Raw genomic sequence first — 24,053 nt, forward strand, 5'->3', positions numbered from 1 at the left:
ATTACTTTGAAATTGGAACATGTCATTTAAATAAGTAGGGCAAGAATTAAAGAGGGATTTATATAGTAATACATATTTATTTACAGTAAGTTGTTCATAGACAGTTAGCCAATCAAGTTCATCAAAAAGAGGTCGTGAGGGTGCATCAGGGGGAGCATCTAAAATATACCTTGCAGCACGTTTTTGAAGCTTATGAACTCTGTCAAGATTTGATCGGGATGTATTGCCCCAAATTGTAAGGCAGTAATTAATGGTAGGCATGATATATGCATTATAAAACAGCTTGCGTGTTTGAGTGGGAAGATACTTTTTAATTCTTCGGAGGGTAGAAATTTTATGTGACAGGGACTTACACACATGGTCGATATGTACATTGTACTGTAGAGAGTTATCTAAATATACTCCAAGAATCTTCTCATGTGTTACGTTGTCTAGCTTCTGATTTGATATGTATAAAGAAAAATCATGCTCTGAGAATTTTGATCTCTTCTGATGTGTGCCTATTAACATGCATTTAGTTTTTGAAGCATTAAGTACCATTTGATTCTGAGAGCACCATTTTTCTGTACAAGCAATGTCCATTGATAATGCATTTACAATAGATTGGGAATCTTTGCCGGGGACATGTAGAGTGGCATCATCTGCAAACAAATCTATGTTTGAATTTTTAATATTAAGTGGAAGATCGTTAATGTAAAGTAAAAACAGAAGAGGCCCTAGTATAGATCCCTGTGGAACTCCCGCTGTGACTTGCTGATAAGATGGTTGTTTGTTAGACAGATGGACACTTTGAAGTCTGTCACTTAAATATGATCGAAACCACTGTAAAGTTATTTCATTAAAATTATAACACTGTAGCTTTTTAAGAAGAATTTCATGATTTACTAGGTCAAATGCCTTACTGAAGTCAAGAAAGACAGTACCAACAAGTTTGCCTTGATCCATTCCATATAACCATTCATCTGTAATTTTTGTTAGGGCTGTTTGACATGAGTGCAGTTCTCTGAAACCTGATTGAGATTCTATTAAAAGATCAAAGTCTGAAAATAGAGATCGGATATATTTTGCCACATGTTTTTCTATAATTTTTGATAATGTCGGTAAAATAGAAATGGGTCTGTAGTTATTTGGATCTAGTTTGTTTCCCTTCTTAAAAACTGGTGTAACTTTGGCAAGTTTAAAACTCTTAGGAAAAATACCAGTTGTAATGCTAGTATTTATTATGTGGGTCACAGGTTTATGTATTATTTGTGCAGTAAGTTTTAATAGACGTGGACCAATGGTATCTACACCTGATGATTTACTAACGTCTAGCTTATTAAGTAAGTAAAGCACTTCATCGGGACTTATAAGCGGGATACCAACTATTTCTGTACCCATTTTAGATTGTACAAAATTCAAAAGGCCGTTAATGTCACACTCCTCTTTATTTACACCTTCAAGGAGTTTAGTAGAGATATTTGAAAAATGAGAATTAAACATCTCTACAATTTCTTGTGTATCCTCTGTAACATTATTATTTTGTGCCAGTGCGGTCGGAAATAATTTTGTGGAGTAGAAGCTAATTTATCTAATGCGTCCCACATCTGGCGTGGATTTTTGTTTTGCTCTATAGTTGATTTATAATAATTTATTTTTGCATTTTCGATAAGTGATGTTACCTTATTTCGCCATATTCTCAAGTTTTCAAAGTCTTTATTTTTATGGAAGTTATTGCGCATGTGCTGTGCTTCGAGAATTTCTTGGGTTAACCATTTTGGTCTTGCATCATACTTCACTCTTTTTGTTTTTATTTTTGCATGTTTGTCTAGTACAGTATTAAAAAGTGAATAATTTTTTTTTAATGTATCATTTGGATTAGAGAGTGAATCTAAAGATTGGAAATTAACCTTTTCCAAGTCTGAGAGAAAGTTTATTTCATTAAACTTTTTGAAGTCTCTAATCCAAATGCCAGGTTTCAGGACATTCTGTGACAAAGTTTGTAAATCCTCTGGTGTATCTCGGACACACTGTTTATCAGCAAGCAGGGATACTATGTTTGACCTGGGTGATAGAATCAGATATACAGATAATTATTATCAACTGAAACAGGAAGTAGATAGCATATAATATAATAAAAATGGCAATCAATAATTTATAAGTTAGTATGGAGCAGATATGGTAGTAGTGACGATAGTAAATTACAACACTATTAGATAAGTTGGTAAAGATTAGAAAATTAAAAAACCCAGTTTCTAACCTATTGATTCTATATACTGATTAATGGTATTTAATATATCACTAAATTGTATATAAACGATATTAAGCCTTTGGACCGCACTACTGGGGCTGTATATTGAGCAAAAAATTTCAATACAATACGATACAATATTTTATTAAGCGATATGCGATATATTGGATTCTTTAATAAGTCTACCAAAAAAGTCTTGTAAATCATTTAATGTATAGATTTTATAAAAACTCAGTGTTTTATAACCCATTAATCTAAGTTCTTGTCTCACTGTCATTGCAAAATACACTTCAAATTCAAACTTTTTAATGACTGTAAAACCAACACGTTAAAATATATAGTTGTCCATGTATTTTGTAATACTTATTTATTATGTGCTATCTCCTTCGCATTTATATCATTATTGATCAGTTTAATTAAAAACAGATAAATATAATCTTTGGTGATTGAAATTCCCAACCTTTTCACAGAAATTTAAGAAAAACTGCCTGCCCGATACGTTTTGGAAGTTTTTTTTCGATACGATACATTCGTATATCGATACGTATCGATATATTGATACAGTCCTACGCACTACTAACTGGCCCCCTGTGCCAAGAAATTTCATGAAAGCTTCTGTTGGACGAAAGATTAAAACATTCTCAATTCTGTTATCTTGCTCAAAATGTGTACTGCAAATTAATTTTCATGGCCTGATCCTTGTTTGGATCATGGTTGAAGGTGGTTAACACATATCTCTGTGTTGAATACAAAAAATTAAAATCAATAAATAAATCAATAAAATAAAACTTCTGAACTCTGCGACCTTGTCTTAGAATAAATATTCCTTTGTTCAGGGCCATGACATATCCAGTATGATCATAATTCTTCCCGAGGGTAAGTGTGATTTTTTAAAGTTATTTCATTACAAAATTGTGTTATGGACAAGAAATTTACACCTAACATACTGACCTTGAACTTGTACAGGGCTGTTACCCGGGCCACCCTCTGATCACAAACACCAATTTTTACTAGAATACATGTCATTTACATTTTTCTTCACTTCAAAGTTATATCCAAAACAGTAATTTTATATTTCTAAAGCCAGTGACTTTGACCTTAATGTAGGAATTACCTTGGATTAAGGTCAGGATAGCTCTTCAATACACAAATAACCTTTGTCTCAAATATCAGATTTTGATTTAATATTCTTCATTTCAAAGTTTGGCTATAACAAAAATTTAATACATTTAATGTGACGTTGACCTTGCCAAAATGACATTGGTATTATGCTTCAATAATGTAGCCCTCTGAGACTTTTTTTTTAATTTGATGTATTCATTCATACAGGAAAAAAATGGACAGGGCTTATTATTGCAGCTAACTTTGGAACAGAGTCAAAACGCACCTCTGGTCTTAGGCTGCCTTTGTATCAAATATAAGCCTCTAAATTAAGCCAGACAAAAATTTCACTCCTCTTTAAGTTCCTTAAAATTTACAACAAAATCTACAAGTTTGTTATTTTTTTTTATTTTGACAAATCAATCTGATTATTACAGGTACACTTGTTCAAATGGTATATATTTCTACAATTTCTACAGTTAGACCAAAAAAAAAAGTTTCAGAAAATATATGTCAACATGCCCCCCCCCCCCCCCCCCCCAACACACACACACAAAGACACGGAAACTGGAAGTTAATATAACTATATAGTATATGCATGTATAAAAAATGATCCTTTTTTTATATACATGCACATACTATATACTCGCATTTAACTTCCATTGCCAAAATATTGCATGAATTTATGATTGGGTTCGACATTCAATTGAACCATATGATGGTCACGTGATGAAAATATGGCTGTCAAAATAGATTTGACAGAAAGTGAAAATTTTATCCTGTATTTTAAATCAAATTTAAAAGAATGTATATGAAAATGAGACGATGGAAACAGTGGTCGATAGAGTCATTGACATTTTCCACCATCATAAAAGATTTTCTTCGATTCAGAAGTTATGTATTTTAGCGATAGTCTTAGGAGGTGTGTCTCTCCTGACTGGTCTTTGGACGTGGTTGATTACTTACATTATATCTATATCCTCAACAGTTCTGATTTGTCAATATCTGATAACCACAGATGCCAATTTCACATTAATAGAAGATTTGCTTATACTTTTGAAGTCTCACGAAAACGACTCCTGGTACACTTACTTGAAGGAATTTGTTAGAGGTGAAAAATCCAGTGAGAATACAGTACAGGACCAAAGTGACGGTCAAAGAAAAGTAGAAAATTCATCATGGGAGGATGAAATTCATTTATTGGCAACTCTTATATCTCAGGATTTTATTAGACCATGGTACCTTACTGTGAGTAATAGGCATGAACTCTTGGAGGAGAAAGAGGAGGTCATCTTCAAAGCATTTAGACTTCTGTGTCTAAAGTTCACAAAAATCAATATCCATGAACTATGTAGAGAGTTATTACTTTGTTATAAAGAGCACCTGCGGAACTTTCAACAGGCAAAGTCTGTGTACAACACTCGGCCGCGAAGAAAGAGTATTCCTAGTCTCAATTCTCCCTCCGCTAAGAAAGTGTCATCGGTTGAAGAAGCATATGAAATGAAGTTTTCTTATCACAGTGCAGTATGGGAGATGGAGAATGAAATTACTTATCTAAAATCGATAATAAATTTACTTTTGTCAGAGTTTTTGGTAAAACAATTGCAAGACAGCAGAACTCCTCAAGTGTTACTAGTAGAAATCTTAACATATAATGTTGCAAAACCTGCCTTTGATCTTCTGTCTAACCCCGACTTCTTACATGAATGTATTGTTCATATTTTATCTGATGAAGCTTTAATAGAAGTACCTCCAGAAGTCAGCACAAGTCGTAGTAGTGATCTTGTGCTGTTTAAAGATGTTAGGGAGGAATCTGAGGAGGAAGATGAATTTAAAGACCCACAACCTAGTTTTTCATCTAGTACAAGTATATTTGAAGAATCTAGTCAAAAAACCGAACTCACAGGGCAGCAGGAGACCAGAGAGTCTCTACACTATCCATTGTCTACAGTGGAAGCACAAGTAGCATTAGATGAGGAATCTGATGTAAACACAAACCAGAGCATTCCAATTTCCCTACTGGGACCAGCTTTTTGTCGTGATACAGGTACTAGTACATATATCCATTCCAATTTCCCTACTGGGACCAGCTTTTTGTCGTGATACAGGTACTAGTACATATATCCATTTCAATTTCCCTACTGGGACCAGCTTTTTGTCATGATACAGGTACTAGTACATATATCCATTTCAATTATAACCTAGAAGATATTAAAAAAGCATCATTTTTAAATCACAGAAATTTATTGCCCTGTTTATTTAAACGTGGATTAGATTTTACTTTGCATTACTTTAAACAAAGTACGAGTAAGTAGTGTTCACACACAATTAATGTGAAGTAAACTGATGCGCATTATATTTGTATAGATAAAATATCGCAATAGAATAATTTTTGCCATAAGGATGCATGCATATAAAGAGCAGAAAAACATCTGACATAATGGCATAATATATGTATGCATGGTAGAATGCATTGTAGAATGCAACATCTATTCAAGATTGGTCAAGGTAGCATTAAGTTACTTGTGACTGCTCTAAAATCATCTATTTGATAAATCATACAGAAAATAAAGGTCACATACAGCATCCAGATATATGCACTGGTAGTATGAATTCCTACATGTCCAAGATGCAAAATCTAAGCAGTAAAAGGTGAAGGTAGCATTAGGGATGCTTATAAGTATTGATGCTTTAGATGAACATTAATGGTAAGCATGATATAGATGTATTTTTCAAAAACTTTTAATTGACTTTGATGGAGTCCACTTTATGTTGAGTCAGATGCTGTTTGTGACCTACATTTAATTTACCTTTTAATGATTTCTGAGAGCATTCCCAAGTGATACCATTTTACATTAATGAACAAAGATATTTCATTGCATGGGCATACTACCAGCACCTTTTTCAAATGCTGCATGTGACCTACATTTTATAGCTGAAGTTTTGGATTAAAGGTTTTTGAAGCACTTTCCTGTTAAAAAAAATTATTGCAAATTTTGATGGTGTCCACTTTATAAAATATTAATCTTTCATTTACAGAGGTCAGTCAAGAAATCTCTGATAATGGTGATGGCAGGGATAACCCACAGGAGGGACACAAATTTTATCTTGGGAGTTTTGATGACATTTCTACATCAGGTGACAATTCAACAAGGATATTTTTAAATCTACGTATTGTTGATACAGAGACAGCCTCTGAAAACAGGGGAGCTAATCAGTATACACTATACACAATCCAGGTATGTCTGCCATGTTATTATTTATGTGAAAACTTTAATTTACTTTAAATGCTTACATATAAATACTGCTGTATAGATATGTTGACCTAGGAACTTACTTTTTTGTCAGTTATCAGATATAATTTTTTTTTCATTCAGTATGATGCATCATATCTTGAGGAAGGACGTACTGAAGTGCGTACAAACAGGGTTAAAAGAAGATTTCGAGAATTTATCAACCTGCAGAACAGATTGGAAGATAATCCCACATATAAAAGAAATCTGAAAGGTAAATTCATCTCGTAAAGGAGACAATCAGTGTAAAACATCATAGAATATTAATTAAATGGTTAATAGGTCTGTTAAGGTTATACCTATTTATTTCATTTTTAGTCTGATGATTGAAATAATTATGTACTGTGGATTCATTATTTGAGAGTTCAACATTATCGGTACATTGCAAAAAATTCCAACTCATTACCGCTACCTTTCCTGTAAATTTTGGGTACTCATTACCGCTACTCTTACCAGTAATAATGCATGATTCATTTGAAACATTTTCTGTAGATGTGAAAGGGTTAACAAAGTGGCTTTCATTGCCATTTGGTAATATGGATAAAAACAACATTGAAAAACGCAAGAAAACATTGGAAAATTTTATAAAGGTAAGGAACAGAAATATGCATTGTGATGTGTGCTATGTTTATCATCTGATATGTGATATGTAAATCATCTGATATGTGCTATGTTTATCATCTGATCTGATATGTGCTATGTTTATCATCTGATATGGGCTATGTTTATCATCTGATCTGATATGGGCTATGTTTATCATCTGATCTGATATGGGCTATGTTTATCATCTGATATGGGCTATGTTTATCATCTGATCTGATATGGGCTATGTTTATCATCTGATATGGGCTATGTTTATCATCTGATCTGATATGGGCTATGTTTATCATCTGATCTGATATGGGCTATGTTTATCATCTGATATGGGCTATGTTTATCATCTGATATGTGATATGTTTATCATCTGATCTGATATGTGCTATGTTTATCGTCTGATATGGGCATCTGATATGTGATATGTTTATCATCTGATATGTAATATGTCTATCATCTGATATGTGCTATGTTTATCATCTGATATGTAATATGTCTATCATCTGATATGTAATATGTCTATCATCTGATATGTGCTATGTTCATCATCTGATATGTGCTATGTTTTTCATCTGATATGTGATATGTTTATCATCTGATATGTTTATCATCTGACAATTGGTATGTTTATCATTGCTATGTGGAAAAGTAGTTTGCAGTTTTCCAATTAAAGGTGAAGTTGATTTTATTGTAATAGCTAAAGTAGCACATGTATATAATCCACAATCATATAAACATACTGTATATAACTTTATATCATAATGGGAAGTTTGAGAAATAATTATCTAGATGATTTTGTGATTTCATCAAACTAAATTTTGCTTAATCCTGAGGATGCGAGAAGGTACTATGAACATAATGAATTTAGCAGTAATCATATTTTAGCACCTTTGGGACTGCTTTTTGTAAGCTAATTCAAGTACTCACTTTGTTCCAAATGAGCTAAATCATGGTAACGCTAATCATTTGATGAGGAAGATGGCACTAAATTTTACTAATTAATGTATGCATTTTTAAGGTAATTTAATTTCAACTGCAAAAAGTATTTACTATTAAAGTAATAGCATCCAAAGTGATCGTATGTGAATGTCTTATAGGGTTCTATTGAAATCCTTGAGTAGGATAGTGTAGTTGACAAGTACATGTATAGCAGCTAAGTTGCTGACAGGGTGGTTAATGTGAAAAAAAAAACATGCTTTATAGGCTCTACTGGAAAAAGATCATATTTGTAACAGCCCAGAAATGAAGGAATTCCTGGCATATGATGGCAATGCCCACATAGCATTTGTCAGGAAGGCTCCAGATAGTGTTCAGCCACTAACGAAGGTATATATCTGTACATGGACAATTAACAGATCAAGACAAGTAACCTGTCTCAATAAATATATGAAGCTAAAATATAAAATTCACCAGGTGTATAATAAATTACACACATGCTATTGCTACAGATGTTTCATGAGTGTATTCTACTCTGATTTCAGATGGTTAGAACATTTTCCAGTGTTTTTGACAAGATTGGCGATAAGGTAGGAGAAATCTCCATAAATGTGACCGACTTACTTCCAAGTTTACCCCGGAGGAGCCAAGTCAGGGACCCTCAGAGCCTAGAGGAGGATGAGGATAAAATCCTGCTGGAGTTTGGAACCATTAAAGGGGATGTAAGTGTATTGCTTACTCTAAATGATATGGTAAAACATGCTTATAACAAAGTGCCAGGGACGGACGATTTTGCTTCTTTCATTATATCTGTTAAGTTCACAATATATATAAAGCCACAGGGAATGAAAAATCATGCTGTAAGCGTCTATTCATTATGAGTGTTTACTCTAAGCATGTTTTACTGTACTGATGTATACCTGCTAAATTGATGATCAAGGTCACATTTTTGGAAATGCATGTGAAGTAAAACTTCCAGAACCCTTTTCTTTTATACTTAAAAGGTAAATTGGTAACTTGAGCCTTGTTGAAGTTGTATCTTAAAAATCTGGGAGGGGTGTTGTTTTGCAAAACTAGATCAGAATGGTAATATTAAATGTAAATGGACAAACGAAATAAATCATGTGCACAGCACTCTTTTGATAATGTGGCTTGTTTCATATTTACTCTCAAGAACCATGTTTTATTTCTTCTGTTTTGTTTGTTACAGGTGCTTGTGTTGGAAAACCAGTTATCTAGTCATGTCAGTACATTTTGTGATGGTGAGGTAGACAGTTCAGATGAGAAAGGCAAAAGTGAGCCCCAGAAATCAGAAGGTATTGTATAGTAAAGGAGGAATGATATCCACAGTCCAAATAGCCCAAATTACTACAATACATGTATATTTATTTCTTATATTCTTGTCAAGTAACTGAAAAAAAATTACTTGTATGAGAATATCATATTTGGAAATGCAAGATTTTACAAAACAGTAATATATTCAAATGAAATAAATAACAGATGGAATAGTACATGTACTTTTTCAATATTTCAGTAATTTAAGATGTTAAATTTAACAGGAAGGTCTCTTTTATAATAGACACATGTAGTTCATTGATATTCTTGTATGTAAAATACAGTAGCTAGCTTTTTCAGGTCTTTTAAATGAAATCCATAATGCTGGGCTGGCAGAAGTGGTGTTTGACATAGTTGTGCAAGCTTTACAGGGCAGAAACTGTTGGGTGTGTCGAGAAAGAGTAATCTCCCTTGCCAAGCACATGCTTGGAACAGCAGTGAGCAGGTAAACCCTTCATCTCGGGGAAATTCAGGGAATTTTTTTTTCAGGATCAATAAAGCAATACTATCATATCATTTATAATAAAGTACAATAATGAATAGTAAGAGTGTTGCAGGCAATATCATTACATGTAAAGGACTGTGTGCAAAGCAATTTTTTATGCTTTTAAATTTTGCAGGTGGCTCAAATGGCAGATTAGTGATCTTACAACTCCTCAGAGATGTGCATTCTATCTACATCTGTTTAGGGAATCTATTTGGCCAAATGGGAAGTATGATTCATCCAACCGTGAAGTTAAATCAGAAAGACAGAGATCTGCAACCAAAGAGCAAGCTCAGAGAGTTTTAGCAGAATTTTTTCCAGGTATGTCTAACATCTCTAATTACACTGTAAAAGACATACTACTGAAATGCTCTGCTTAGGAAATTAGAAAAATTGGGATGTGAATCAAATACTTTGGAATCATTTTAAATCGTGGGGATCAATGTTCGTGAGCAAGCAAAATTTTAATTGTTCGTGGGGACTTAATTTCGTGGGTCACTTGTTTACATGGTAGATTCACTGAATCAATATGTTTACAAAATAAACGTTCGTGGGGATGTAAATTCGCGGATAAGGGTGACCCACGAAATCCACAAACATTGGTCCCCCACGAACAATGATGACTCCACAGTATCCTTGGTTACTCATGGTATAAACTTTCTGTATGTTGTGGTAAATACATGCTGACAATTTATGCTGAAATCTGCAGATGAAATTTGTTCACTCTAATGGTAAAAGTAAAGTTTTTTGCTCACCTGAGCTGAAAGGTCAAGTGAGCTTTTTCAGATCACCTGTTGTCCGTCGTCCATCCGTCTAGCTGTCTGTCTGTATGTCAGTCCATCTGTAAACTTTTCACATTTTCAACTTCTTCTCAAGAACCACTTGGCCAATTTTAACCAAAGTTGGTAAAGAGCATCCTTGGGTGAAGGGGAGTTTAAATTGTAAAAATGAAGGGCCAAACCCTTATAAGGGCAGATAATCAAGAAAAGACAAAAAAAGGGTGGGGTCATTAAAAAATCTTCCAGAAAAGCTGAAACTTATGTGGAAGCATCCTTGGGTAGTGTAGATTCTAAATTGTTCAAATCATGGCCCCTGGGGGTAGGGTGGAGCCACAATAGGGAATCAAAGTTTTACATTGAAATATATAGGCAAAATCTTTAAAAATCTTCTTCTCAAGAACTACTGGGCCAGAAAAGCTGAAACTTATTTGGAAGCATTCTTGGGTAGTGTAGATCCTAAATTCTTCAAATCATGGCCCCCGGGGGTAGGGCAGGGCCACAATAGGGAATCCAAGTTTTACATTGAAATATATAGGCGAAATCTTTGAAAATCTTCTTCTCAAGAACCACTGGGCCAGAAAAGCTGAAACTTATGTGGAAGCATCCTTGGGTAGTGTAAATTCTAAATTGTTCAAATCATGGCCCCCAGGGGTAGGGCGGCGCAACAATAGGGAATCAAAGTTTTACATTGTAATATATAGGCAAAATCTTTGAAAATCTTCTTCTCAAGAACCACTGGGCCAGAAAAGCTGAAACTTATATGGAAGCATCTTTGGGTAATGGGTAGTGTAGATTTTAAATTGTTTAAATCATGGCCCCCGGGGGTTGGGTGGGGCCGCAATAAGTATTAAAAGGGGGGTGAAGAATAGCAGGACCAAAGTAACTCAGGTGAGCATTGTGGCCCATGGGCCTCTTGTTATATGATGTGGTAAAAATATGCTGAGAATTTCCATTTGAATTTGTAGATGTTTTAGTTCAGCTCCTTGAAAAGGAAGACTATGATTGTGGGATAGAGGAAATCATAGATTCCATTCAGTATGAAAAACTTAACAAGTAAGACATTTTCACATAGACAATATTTTGTATCCAACTCTAAATGTTTCTGAATTATTTGATAAAGAATAAAAAAAATAAAAAAGCATCTGAATTATTTAATAAAGAATAAAAAAATAAAAAGCAGTCTAATATTACCTGTGATATTGACATGTTTCAGGCATTTCATTTACACTTTTCTGGATCTTGTTTTGGAGAAGATGTTTAGTGATATTCAACATGAGGCTGTGCAGAAGGAATCCCAGTGAGGGGAAGCTATGGGAATATTCCCAGTGAGGGGAACTTTGAGAACAATCCCAGTGAGGGGAAACTATGGGAACAGTCCCAGTGAGGGGAAGCTATGGAACATTTCCAGTGAGGGGAACCTTTGGGAACAATCCCAGTGAGGGGAACCTTTGGGAATAATCCCAGTGAGGGGAACCGTTGGGAAACAATTCCAGTGATGGAAGCTATGGGAACAATCCCAGTGAGGGGAAGCTATGGGAACATTCCCCGTGACAGTAGAGCAGATGCAAAGCATAATACTGCCTATACTGTCACTAACATGTTTATATTGCCTATACCCTCACTACCATGTCTTATGTTATGTTGTTGTAACAGTGAGCTGTGTTGTTTTTTTATCTGAGATTACATTGTACTTAATCACCTATTTGTGTTCTAACACTGGTTTGTAGTACCAGTATTTGTTAGAGACATTCCCATTTATAAAATGGTCCAAGCATATGTAATCATATTGGTATGGTTGTACTTAATGAAATATATTATTTTTAATACTAATCTTTATTTTAATTTTTACATGTGAAACATTACAACTGCAGTCATCAGTATGCAAAGCATTTAGTAAACTTTAAAAATTGTCATAGGTTTAATTCAAAGTTATTGCATGTTTTTTGCACATTGTGTGCATACAATCATCAACATTTACATGTAATAAGGTCAAGGTGATCATAATTACACTTTTAGGGAAGGAATTTTCACCCGCTGGAAAACGTGATGTGAATATTGCTCTTGGTGTGTTGCTGAGTGATCAGACTGAACTCGTAAAAGTTCATGAATTATATGAACATCAAAACTTGTTCAAATCTAATATTGCTCTTTCACTTCTTTTCTCAAGGCTTGATTAATACTGGTATTCTCAGGTAATAAAATTATCAATGTAATTATTGGCCTCAAATACCAATAAATAATTTCAATAATTCATTTTAGCTCTGCTGGTCAAAGACCATCTTCGCTAGCCAAGGGTTTCTGATCCGAAATCTAGAGTAGATTTCGGATCGGAAACCCTTGGCTAGCGAAGATGGTCAAAGACTAGTAGAGCTTATGCAATGATATATGTACATTGTCCTTCAGTCTAACTTCTAGTCTCTCCATTTGACTATAAACTATTTTTAAATACTACTCCTACATTTTTGAACTGATTTCAATAAAACTTGGTACACAAGTAGATATAATCTAAGTATCAGTTTCTGATTGCAATTTACGGTATGGACGGTTACTAAAATTACTAAAATTATAGACTTCTGTGAATTGTTTTCAAAATATTCATGAAAAGGTAGCAATTCTTAATTGCAAATCTTGCTTAATTGCTTTCTTATTACAAGGACTTATTTAGTAAAATTATATGGAAAGTATTAGTTTTTATTCCACAACACATTTATCAAATCATTTAACCTTTTTATTTCACATAAAAAATCGGCGTTTATAGCTTTAATACACGTACAGCTTGCTATAAAAAGACTGTACTATAAAACATTGTTTTCATCAGTTGAACTGTGTTGCCATGGTTACTTCTTAAAAAAAGAGGAAGAGGTTGAACAGAAGCATTTGTGGATATTTTCATTAGCTTATTCGAAAATACTTTGCGTTCACTTCAATATACCCACGTGTATGGTTTAATAAAAAATAGAATGACATTTGGGCGAATGATTTTCATTGGTTGAGAAGAAAATTTCATTTAACTAATCTATCTAACTGGTCTTCTTTGTTATTTCATTCAAGAAGTAAAAGTTTGGACACAAATCAACTTTTGTATATAGCCCCAAAACTTCTTCAAGAGCGATTTTTTCATGAATTGATTTCAGATCAAAGTTCAAAGTTTAAAATTATCACTGCATCAAAGTGCCAATTTCTGCACATCCTAAAAAAAAAATGCTAATTTGAGAAATAAGTATGATATATGTCGAGAAATTTGGTACTGTGTTTAAACAGTTGTTAAGAGTTATGAATAAGAGTCACACCCTTTTCAACGGGAGATAATGAAGATAATGAAGAATCAGTGGAAAATTGGATGGGACCATAAAAAAATTTCATCTCTAGAACCACTTGGCCAGAAAACATTATAATGAGACACTGGGGGGTTCACTTGTTTCTTTAGTATACATGGTATATAGTCAGATCTTGATGAGCCCTAAAATTGAAAATATATCATAAACACATGTAAATCTGCAAAGCAAGTAATTTCAAACACAAAAATCATATAACACATGAAATATAATAGCATAACATAATGTTCAACATTATACTTTCCTTCATGATAAATTCATATACAGCGCTGCACTCTGAATAAAGGGCAATAACTCTTAATTTAACTGGATAGATTCATAGGGCTTAATTTACAGATAAAACTCATAAAAATTGAAGTAAAAAATAGATTTTGGCTTTAGCTTGGTAGATCAAAAATATTTGTCAAACATACTTTATAACCAATAGCTCCATTAACCAATTTAAAGTATTAAAAATAATTAGTTTGTGGGAGAATTGATTGATTGTATGTTTAACGTCCCATTCGATAATTTTTCAATCATATAGAGACGTCACCGTATGCCGGTGAAGGACTTCAAAGGGGGAGTTTCGATAAGGCTGTTTTTCGGCCCCTCAAGAAATATAATGAAATTGTGATATGTTGTAGATAAAAGCGTTATCTTCCTTCAAATATGAAAAAAAAATTATACTGCACATTTTCTGGTCACGTGATAATTAAAAATTTAAGTATACCCTCTTCCCTATATTTTTGGAGGGGTGATATTTAAAGTGGGTAATCGAGTTTATTTAACGTCAAAATCATAAATGAAATATTACGAATGTGAATAAAAACATAAAATAACCAATTTCAATATTTGAATTTACAGAAAATTAATGATGTTTATTTTATTTGAATGCGTTTTAAAGTGCAAGATTTTTCTCGTGTTTTAATTGTAACTCTTCTTTAAAGAGGATGAATGTAACATATAAAACGTATATGAATAATACAGACAGGAATTTTCAAAAAATGAATTAATCGACAGTTTATACTTAGACTGAATAATCAAAATTTAACATTTTCCCGTACGCAGAAAAGCAAATGTAAAGATATATAGACAAGAGATAGATAAACTTAAACTGTCATTGACACTGCTTGCAACACATTTTTATCAACTAAAGTTATTGTGCTAAATATAGTATTAATAAAATGTACCGTAATTTCATTAAATTGAATTTTGAAAAAGATCTTGAAATTAACAGATTTCGGAATTCGGTACGATTAAAAAATGCAGCTATTTATATTTTTAAAGTATATTTAAAAGAATCATACTGCAATGTATATTGTATTTAATAATACCAGGCGTATTACTACCAGTCAAAATATTTTTATCAAGATAGTAATTATTAGTCCCATAGCGGTGAAGCCGGAGGGGTCTATAAGTTTCCTCATCGTCTGTCCGCCCGTCTCTCTGTCTATCTGTCAGTCTGTTCCACTTAGTTTTTTTGCACTTTTCTCTAAACGCTTGCAGATATTGAGCTGGTTTTGGTATTTATAGTGTATCCTGATGAGAAACAGAGTTTGAAATTTAAGTTTGAATTTCGTTAAATTCTGCTTCATTGATTTTTGACGGAATATTACAAATTCAAAAAAAAAGGGGGGGGTCGGCGTTTTTTGTTTTGTTTTGTTTTTAATCGCATATATTGAGCTGATTTTTGTTTTGGTATATGTGTTAAACTTCGGTTATAGATCAAGTTTGCATTTTCTTCCGCTTCAATGATTTTTTTAAATAGGGCATTTTCAATTTTTAATGGAAACCAGGTTATACTTGGTGTGCCGATAGTGGACTATTATTGCTAATGCAGTGCTTACAGAATGTATGAATAAATAGCCAAATGATAAAAAAAACTAAAATACATTGAGTGCATGTCTTCTATTCATTCTTAAACTTGAAAGTATTTACGCACATAAAGAGGTGCAATATGTTTTCAGCAAAAATGAGACAATCCAGGCAAGCGAGGACCTACATGTAATTCCTCGCGCTTCCCAACTACCTTTTGATGATTATGTTGTTTCACCAACTCTAGTCACTATTTGATTTTCTAGACCACAGCTGCAATTTGTAAATACCAAATGTATGTGTTAAATCATATCCTGCAGAAACGTACAAATCAACATCAACATCCAGTCTTAAAAGTAATCTACGTTCCCTACATGTAGACCACACGGAAATATATGTGAACCTTCTCTAACAGATTGAAGCGATGAGAGTTTCTATTCAAAGAAATGGCTATAACCATATCCATGATAAAGAACGTTAATGAATGGACTAATTCTTAAACTTCTCTTTCGTTCAGTCAGTCATTCGGAAAATGTAAGATCCGGCATCTGTTACAGTTCTGGTAATGTGTAACCCTAAATGCATCATCGGTGCATATTTCTTCAAGATAGGGATTATAGTTACATGAAAATGAGACATGTTCCAAAATATATACCCTGAGCATTCATCAAGAAAATGTAAGTCAGATCTAGCATCTGAAGCAAGTCTGAAAGTGTGCATCCGAAGATGCATCATGAAGCACGTCTTCTCAACAAGTGCTTATGGCTGCACTGCTCCATAAACATTAATCTGCTTTAAAAACATTAACCTGGACATTCTTTAACTGAAAATGCAGCATCTAAAACCATACAGATGACAAGAAAACACACTAAATCAGGCGACTCTGATGATATGAAAAAAAATATTAAAAACTTTTAATAACCTATACGCCTATAACGATGGTATTACAAAAGCTCCCCCAACTTCGTGTAGGTGAGCTAAATATGTGACGTTAACGTTATACGCGAGCGACGAAATAAGTAGGGAAATAACGATAGGATACGATTATGTTTTCTTACTTAATATTTTCGAGAGTTCTCTTTGGTTTAGAAAAAATATGCTACTTTTGGCTTAGTATTTTAACACGGTGTCAGATCAAGTAACCAGGAGCTTCTAATTATAGATATGCAAATTTTAGACAATTTTCAATTTTGGATATGAAGTGCACACACGACACTCATCATATTTTAAGATATTAGTGTGCAGAGTATATCTAATTTCTGAGCAAAACTAGGTGAGTGTCCCTCATGCACTTCATATTCTAACCATCGATTTATAAATGCCACCCTCTTATATTTTCCCATTAGCCTAATGTTTAAGCATTTGAGGGTACATCTAAGAATGTGCCAGCTACGGCGTGAATTCATCTCATATAAACTCTTGAAATATAAATAACAAAAATTAACATATATTTCTTGAATTCTAAACCAATTTTGAAAAAATAAAACGAAATTTATTTTTATGAAAATAAGTGGGCCGATAAGCGGCCTTATCGAAACTCCCCCTTTTAATCTATACTCGGCACTCAGAGCCATTGAGCAGTGAAGGTTCTTTATCGTGCCGACGCCTACTGTGACCTCGGTTTTATAAGGTCTCATCTGAAAGATCCGTGACTTAATTCCGGACGCTTGGCAAAGGAATAGTCAATACCTATGTTTACGTCTTAGGTTTGACGCGGCGAATGAGAATCAAACACGGGCCTTCAAATTCCGATTACGAAGCGAATGCGCTACAACTAGGCGTGACCGGTTTAAAATAATAAAACTAAAAGAGTAAACTACCACAGGACAACTAAAGTTTTTCCAGCGTCAACTCCCTTTATTTATGTAGTAGCATTCCACTTACACCCATATGGTGTTTATGTCTCCCAGCTGATCGGTACGCAAGAGTATTCTCTGCGTTCATTTTTTAACAGACAGGCTACTGATAAATAACTTGATGTTACAAGGCTTTCAACAATCTCGTTTAAAAGTCAGCAATTTGCGCGTTCTGTGGTCATTACAATGACCCCATTTGCCTATACAACCAAGCGTTGGGTTGTATTTTGACTGACATGTGTCATACCAATTGTTCTTCGTTATTGTTTTTAATCTAATTTTGACAATGGGTTGTTCCGTTTACCTTTTGAATACAGAGGACTCACGGTGGATGTGATCTGTCCACAGGAGATGCTTACTGCTCTTTGGCACCTGACCCCCCCCCCCCCCTTTCTAGATGTTTCCAAGGGTCTGTGTTTTTACCCTGTTCACAATATGCATTATTTATTTAAAGGATTTATGAGATCGGTCACTGTTCGTTATCTTCACCCTTTTCATCTGAAACGTTCTGGCAACATGTAAATCATGAGATTCTGTCGACAATTTTGAATAATGTAATCATCAAATCTATATCTAATTCCATGTCCCTTTCATATAACATGGCAAGAAATTATGTTCGATCTAACTTTGGAGTGAACTCAAAAAACGCTTATATATAGCTGATATTTCCCGGAGTGATTCGAGAAATTAATAGCAGAAGATTTGTTTGTTTGTTGTTTAACGTCCCTCTCGAGAATTTTTCACTCATATGGAGACGCCACCACTTGCCGGTGGAGAGCTGCAAATTTTGTCCTATGCTCGGCACTTACGGCCATTGAGCAGTGAGGGGTCTTTTTCGTGCCAACACCTACTGCGACACGGGACCTCGGTTTATACGGTCTCATCCGAAGGACCGGTCTCCACGTCCCACAGTGGGATTCGAACCCGCGACGTTAGGATCAACTCCTTACCTCGCGACTCTAGAGCAGACGCTCTAACCACTGCGCCACGCGGGCGACGCAGAAGATTTGAAAAGTGGATCAAGTGTATCTTTCTTCGTTAACGTATAAAACTTCTATAGGAAGAGTCCTAGAAGCATGAATTAAAGCACCTGTGATGGACTCTTGACCTTTGATTATAAAAGTTGAAAGGCCAGTGTAAACTTACTGATGGTAATGATAAAAGCATATGGCCTTGAACTTTGATATTCTTTGACCTTCATATCAAAGTAACATTCAACTTTTACTTTTTTAAATTTAAATTCCGAATGATTAGTTGGTATAAATATGTTTACCTATCAAATTACCGTACTTAATAGTACTTTAAGCCGCCCTCCCTCCGTTTCTCAGTGTAATTGTGACGTAGAATATTTCTCTAAACTTCAAACCAGGAAAAATTAGGGTACTTTGACTACTGTCCTCAAGAAATCACAGGAACTTTTTGTATTGATAGTCTTTGTACCATATACCTAGAAATCATAAATGCTAAGGACAAGAACAACTTTTGACATCTTCGGTAGCGGTTAAAATTTCTAGAAAAAAAGATGAAAAGACTGAAAACCAGAAGTCTCTGAAGAGTCAGTAGTTCTTCTGGTTTGTACTTGTTACAAAGAGAAATGTAGCACTTGGACTTGAAACTTTACAACAGCAATAACTAGAATGATAATCCTTGGTTTAGTCCCTTTTTGTGGCAAGATTTATTGCAATCAGACTAAAACTGTAGGGGGAGCCTTTTGAAAGAATTTTACAGAAATTCCTACTTTTAGTAATCATGGTAACATCATTCATCAAAAACTGATAAAGACAATTATATATATCTCAATGTAGTCTACTTACATGCCAAGTTATATTAAAATCAGACCAAAACTGTAGGAGGAGTAGTGTTCTGAAACTATTTCACAGAAATTTCTAGTAACCTTGACAACATCGTTCATCGAAATCAAAAACCGATAAATGGAATTATGTTTCTTAGTGTAGTCTACTTGTGTGCCAAGTTTTATTGAAATCAGACCAAAACTGTAGGAGGAGTAGCGTTTTGAAAAGTTGTTCATAGACGGATCGACACCTTTTTATCGCATAAACTCTTCTGGCTCCGGGCCATAAAACTTAAATGAGCTCACTTTTGATCTCAGTCTCACTTTTACAGAAGGAATATATAGGGGAAAAGTGAGACTGAGATCAAAAGTGAGCTCACCTTAGTTTTATGGCCCCGGAGCCTGGTCTCTGACCAAAACAAACCTTTTACAACGAATTTTTTCGCTTGCATAAATTTATTTTCTTTAATATGATTCACACGCCTTTGATCCAACTCGGGTCAACTTTGGAATTTATTTCAGCATATCTTGGGAAGTATACGGAATTTCGAAATTAACTTTGGTAGTAATGTAGATTAGTTTCTTAAAATGGATTCAAGACCCACTCGCATTGAAAAGACCGAGTAAATCTTTGGCGTTCATTCCATTTCATCGATGAACAAATTCAAAAGTAAGGATTATTTAACATATGGCTTAGATTTTACAGAGAGCATACACTATAGCTTTCGATAGGCCCCCATACTAAAGGTCAACTCTCTCACCTTCCTTCACTTTACGTATTTGAACTTATACTGGACATTTAGGTTTAGAAGACTTTATTTTCTCTGAAGAATATATGTTTGTTCAAGTCCTCTAAGACTTAAATTCACAAATCTCATAAAGACTTCCTGCCACAAATGAATAAATTTGGTCAAAGTAGTGGCCAGGGGGCATGAACTCAGAGAAAAAAACACGTCATATTAAAGCTATAAAATGTTGTTAACAGGTATAACAAAGGAAAATTATCGGTCCAGACATCATGAACATGGGAATTTTCCCGGCTACTTTGAAATGTCCTTTCCCAATCTTTTAGTCTTATCCAGAGGCCTGTTTTACAAAAGAACTTACGACCAAAACAAAAATCTTGAGTTGATTTTCGAAATATTTGAATTTTTTTTTCTCTGTGTTAACTCTGAAAATCGTGTTTTCTCGATATTTACAACCGCCAAGTACCCAATATGCATACAGTACATGTCAATCTCCCGCGGCTGTCTTTGTGTCCGACATCAGTGGGTGGCGACTATGAAAATTAACACAGTGTATTTTATTTTATATCTAGACAGCATTTTTTTTATTTAACATATAAATGTAAATATAAGGAATCACTGTCTAGTTTGTCGAGTATGCCAGGAACATTAACAGGTCATGCACGTTATGCAGATTATCCAGCGTTTCCAACTGTCGTTCATGCCCTGGACACCCAAACTAGACAGCGAATCCTTAAATAAATGTTCCTGTTTAAATTGCATGTACATGTATAAATGTTTTTATGCCCCCGTATCGAAGATTCGGGAGTATATAGTTTTTGCCCTGTCCGTCCGTCTGTTTGTCCGCAAAAACTTTAACATTGCTCATAACTGTTGATTGTTAGAAGCTATGACTTTCATATTTCGCATGTGTATTCCTTGTGACACGACCTTTCTTTGGGTACCATCATATTTGACCTTGACCTTGGAGTTTGACCCAGTTTTACAAATTTTTTCCCAACTTTAACCTTGCCAATAACTTTTGAACGGTTGGTGCTAGGGCTTTCATACTTCACATATGTAATCCTTGTGACAAGACCTTCCTTTGGATACCAACAACTTTGACCCTTTGACCTTGACCTACTTTTGAAAAACTTTAACATTGGCTATAACTTTTGAACGGGTTGGTGCAAGGGCTTTCAAACTTCACACGTGTAATCTTTGTGACAAGACCCTCCTTTGGATACCAACACCTTTGACCTTGGAGTTTGACCTACTTTTGAAAAACTTTAACCTTTTCCATATCTTTTCAATGGTTGCTGCTAGGGCTTTCATATTTCACAGGTATATTCCTCGGTACAAGTACACTTTGGGTACGGTACCATCATATTTGATTTGCATTTGAGAAAGTTTAACCTCCTCTATAAGTTGCCATACATGGGCATCAGTGTTTCAAACTTCACATGTGTAATCTTTGTGACAAGACCCTCCTTTGGATACCAACACCTTTGACCTTAGAGTTTGACCTACTTTTGAAAAACTTTAACCTTTTCCATATCTTTTCAATGGTTGCTGCTAGGGCTTTCATATTTCACAGGTATATTCCTCGGTACAAGTACACTTTGGGTACGGTACCATCATATTTGATTTGCATTTGAGAAAGTTTAACCTCCTCTATAAGTTGCCATACATGGGCATCAGTGTTTCACAAACACATCTTGTTTCTTAATTCTTTTTAAAAAGATTACAAACATTTTCAAATATTTAAGGAATAACTGTCTAACTTTTTGGATTCATGATGTGATCAATCGAGTGGCTTGCGTGATAATTTGCATAAACGCCGAAGGCATAAAATTATCACGCAAGCCAATCGATTGATCATCGTCATGAATCCAAAAAATCTGACAGTTATTCCTTATATTTACATGCTCCTGATTCTGCAAATTCCCGTGCTAATAGCCCCGCTTCTGTCTCTATTTGTCCCGCCCCGCACGTGATTTTTTTTGTAACCGCGCCTATCGATGAACCAGTAGATTTATGTAGAAATAAAGTATTTTTACAATTTGTAATTTTATCTCGGACAAAGACATTGGAAATGTAAATATAAACAAAGGCCTTAACAAGTTTAATACAACCCTGTAAAGGGGTCCATGGATATAAATAAAACAAAATAATCTGATAGATGAAGATGTGTATTGCCCAAAAACAAGAGAAATGGGACAATCATGGAGCAAGACATCTTCGCTGTAAAGGGGTCCATGGATATAAATAAAACAAAATAATCTGATAGATGAAGATGTGTATTGCCCAAAAACAAGAGAAATGGGACAATCATGGAGCAAGAAATTGTCTTGTATTCAGCAACAACTCAAGATTTATTTACTTGCCTGTAGTTGCCAATGCTATTGCAAGAAAATTGTCTTGTATTCAGCAACATCTCAAGATTTATTTACTTGCCTGTAGTTGCCAATGCTATTGCACTTCCCTTTGTCACGTTCTCCAGACTAAACAACACAACTTAGCTTGAGCATAAAACTGTATGCATAGAGTAAACTCAGCAACCCCCCACCAAAAAAAAACTGGCATCCTTTGGCTCTTGGTATTAAAATACAATAATGTACAAATATAATGTATTCTGCCTCATTATTATCTATTATTTACAAGTTTACCTGCCAAAAACTATAATTTTCAAATTTCAGATCAACATTTCTCGTTTCTTCTCTTTTCTTTCACTATCAGTGTGTATATTCCTTTCTTTTAATGTGTAGGCTGATGTGAAGTCAAAAACTCTACCTGGCGCGAAGTGCCAGTTCTAAAAGGGTTCACCCCTCTTGACCCCCCTTTCATAAAAAAAAAAAAAATAAAATAGGGGAAAAATTAGCCGATTTATGTTTTGATAAAAAAAAAAAAAGGTTGTGCTTGCTATTAATATTATGGATCAGTGAATATAGAATGAGAATCATAAACATATTTTTAGCAATCATGAAAATAGGATCGTCATGACCACTTACCAAAACTAGAAATCTGACCAGTCAGCAAGGGCCCCGCTGAGGGGTAGAAATATACAAGGGTGCAGATAAGGGGATGAGAATTTTACTTGATTACACAAATTTAAAAATATATAAAGAAGAATAAGCAACAGCAACTGCTAAATATCCAACAACCTGTAAACAGTATCCTTGAATTTACATAAGGCAGTAAAAAAACATCATATCTATAATAACTCAATTAAATGTATATTTAAAGAAGAATGAAGCATGTGTTTTCTGAAATGCCAGCCTTCAGTGAATGCAAATATCACCCAGGCTTGACCTTAACTTCAAAACAAACATCAGTTGCAGACAAAGGTGTTAATTAATCTTAAAGTGACAGAAAGATAACCCTCTAAAATCTTCTGCAAGCAGCAAGATAAACAATCCCAGGGGATTAATTATACTGCTCTCTCAACCTTTTCTTCTAAGTTTACAATAAGAAATTTTTCAGCAATGATAGATTAAGGTTATTATCTGAATACCTGTTAAAATAAATAGTATGCTTGAATTTACATAAGGCAGAAAAAAGAAAGAAAAAATAATAATAAAAAAATAATAATAATAATAAAAAAAGATATCTCTATCTATATCTTGTTTTTAGAATTCAATAAAATCACAACTCATTGTGTATTTTACCAAAATAAAGTATGAACATTATTTAAATCCACATTTTAGGGAATGTAAACATCATTCAGAATTGACCTTAACTTCAAAACAAACTTCATTTGCAGACAGAAGTGTTAATTAATCTCAATGTGGCAGAT

The 24,053-nt window shown here is 34.2% G+C and overlaps 1 protein-coding gene across 2 annotated transcripts; it reads left to right on the forward strand.

Moving 5' to 3' along the window:
• The first annotated feature begins 4,062 nt into the window (after positions 1-4,062).
• Positions 4,063-12,629, forward strand: LOC133199537 (sorting nexin-19-like). 2 transcript variants are annotated; one of them, XR_009722804.1, is made up of 12 exons: positions 4,063-5,378; positions 6,371-6,570; positions 6,709-6,838; positions 7,117-7,214; positions 8,422-8,544; positions 8,700-8,876; positions 9,365-9,470; positions 9,790-9,934; positions 10,110-10,294; positions 11,718-11,805; positions 11,966-12,126; positions 12,307-12,629. XR_009722804.1 is itself a non-coding variant. In XM_061335349.1 (11 exons), the coding sequence occupies exons 1-11, from the start codon at positions 4,157-4,159 to the stop codon at positions 12,051-12,053; spliced, it is 2,562 nt and encodes an 853-aa protein (XP_061191333.1). In that variant the 5' UTR covers positions 4,063-4,156; the 3' UTR covers positions 12,054-12,629. The 2 variants fall into 2 exon arrangements, 1 of the variants encoding a protein (XP_061191333.1); XM_061335349.1 differs by having other exon boundaries at positions 11,966-12,629.
• Positions 12,630-24,053: the final 11,424 nt, after the last annotated feature.

Source organism: Saccostrea echinata, unplaced genomic scaffold (genome assembly GCF_033153115.1).
Source record: "Saccostrea echinata isolate AGI-Se365-2 ecotype Australia unplaced genomic scaffold, CSIRO_AGI_Sech_v1 ptg000034l, whole genome shotgun sequence".
NCBI lineage: Eukaryota > Metazoa > Mollusca > Bivalvia > Ostreida > Ostreidae > Saccostrea > Saccostrea echinata.

What these genes read in the sequence shown, in the direction of transcription:
- LOC133199537 (XM_061335349.1), top strand. Translation starts at nt 4,157, where the DNA reads ATGGAAACAGTGGTCGATAGAGTCATTGACATTTTCCACCATCATAAA. An exon ending in TGAGCCCCAGAAATCAGAAG is followed by an intron (nt 9,471 to 9,789) that starts GTATTGTATAGT and finishes TAGCTTTTTCAG; the next exon opens with GTCTTTTAAATGAAATCCAT. An exon ending in TTTAGCAGAATTTTTTCCAG is followed by an intron (nt 10,295 to 11,717) that starts GTATGTCTAACA and finishes TTGAATTTGTAG; the next exon opens with ATGTTTTAGTTCAGCTCCTT.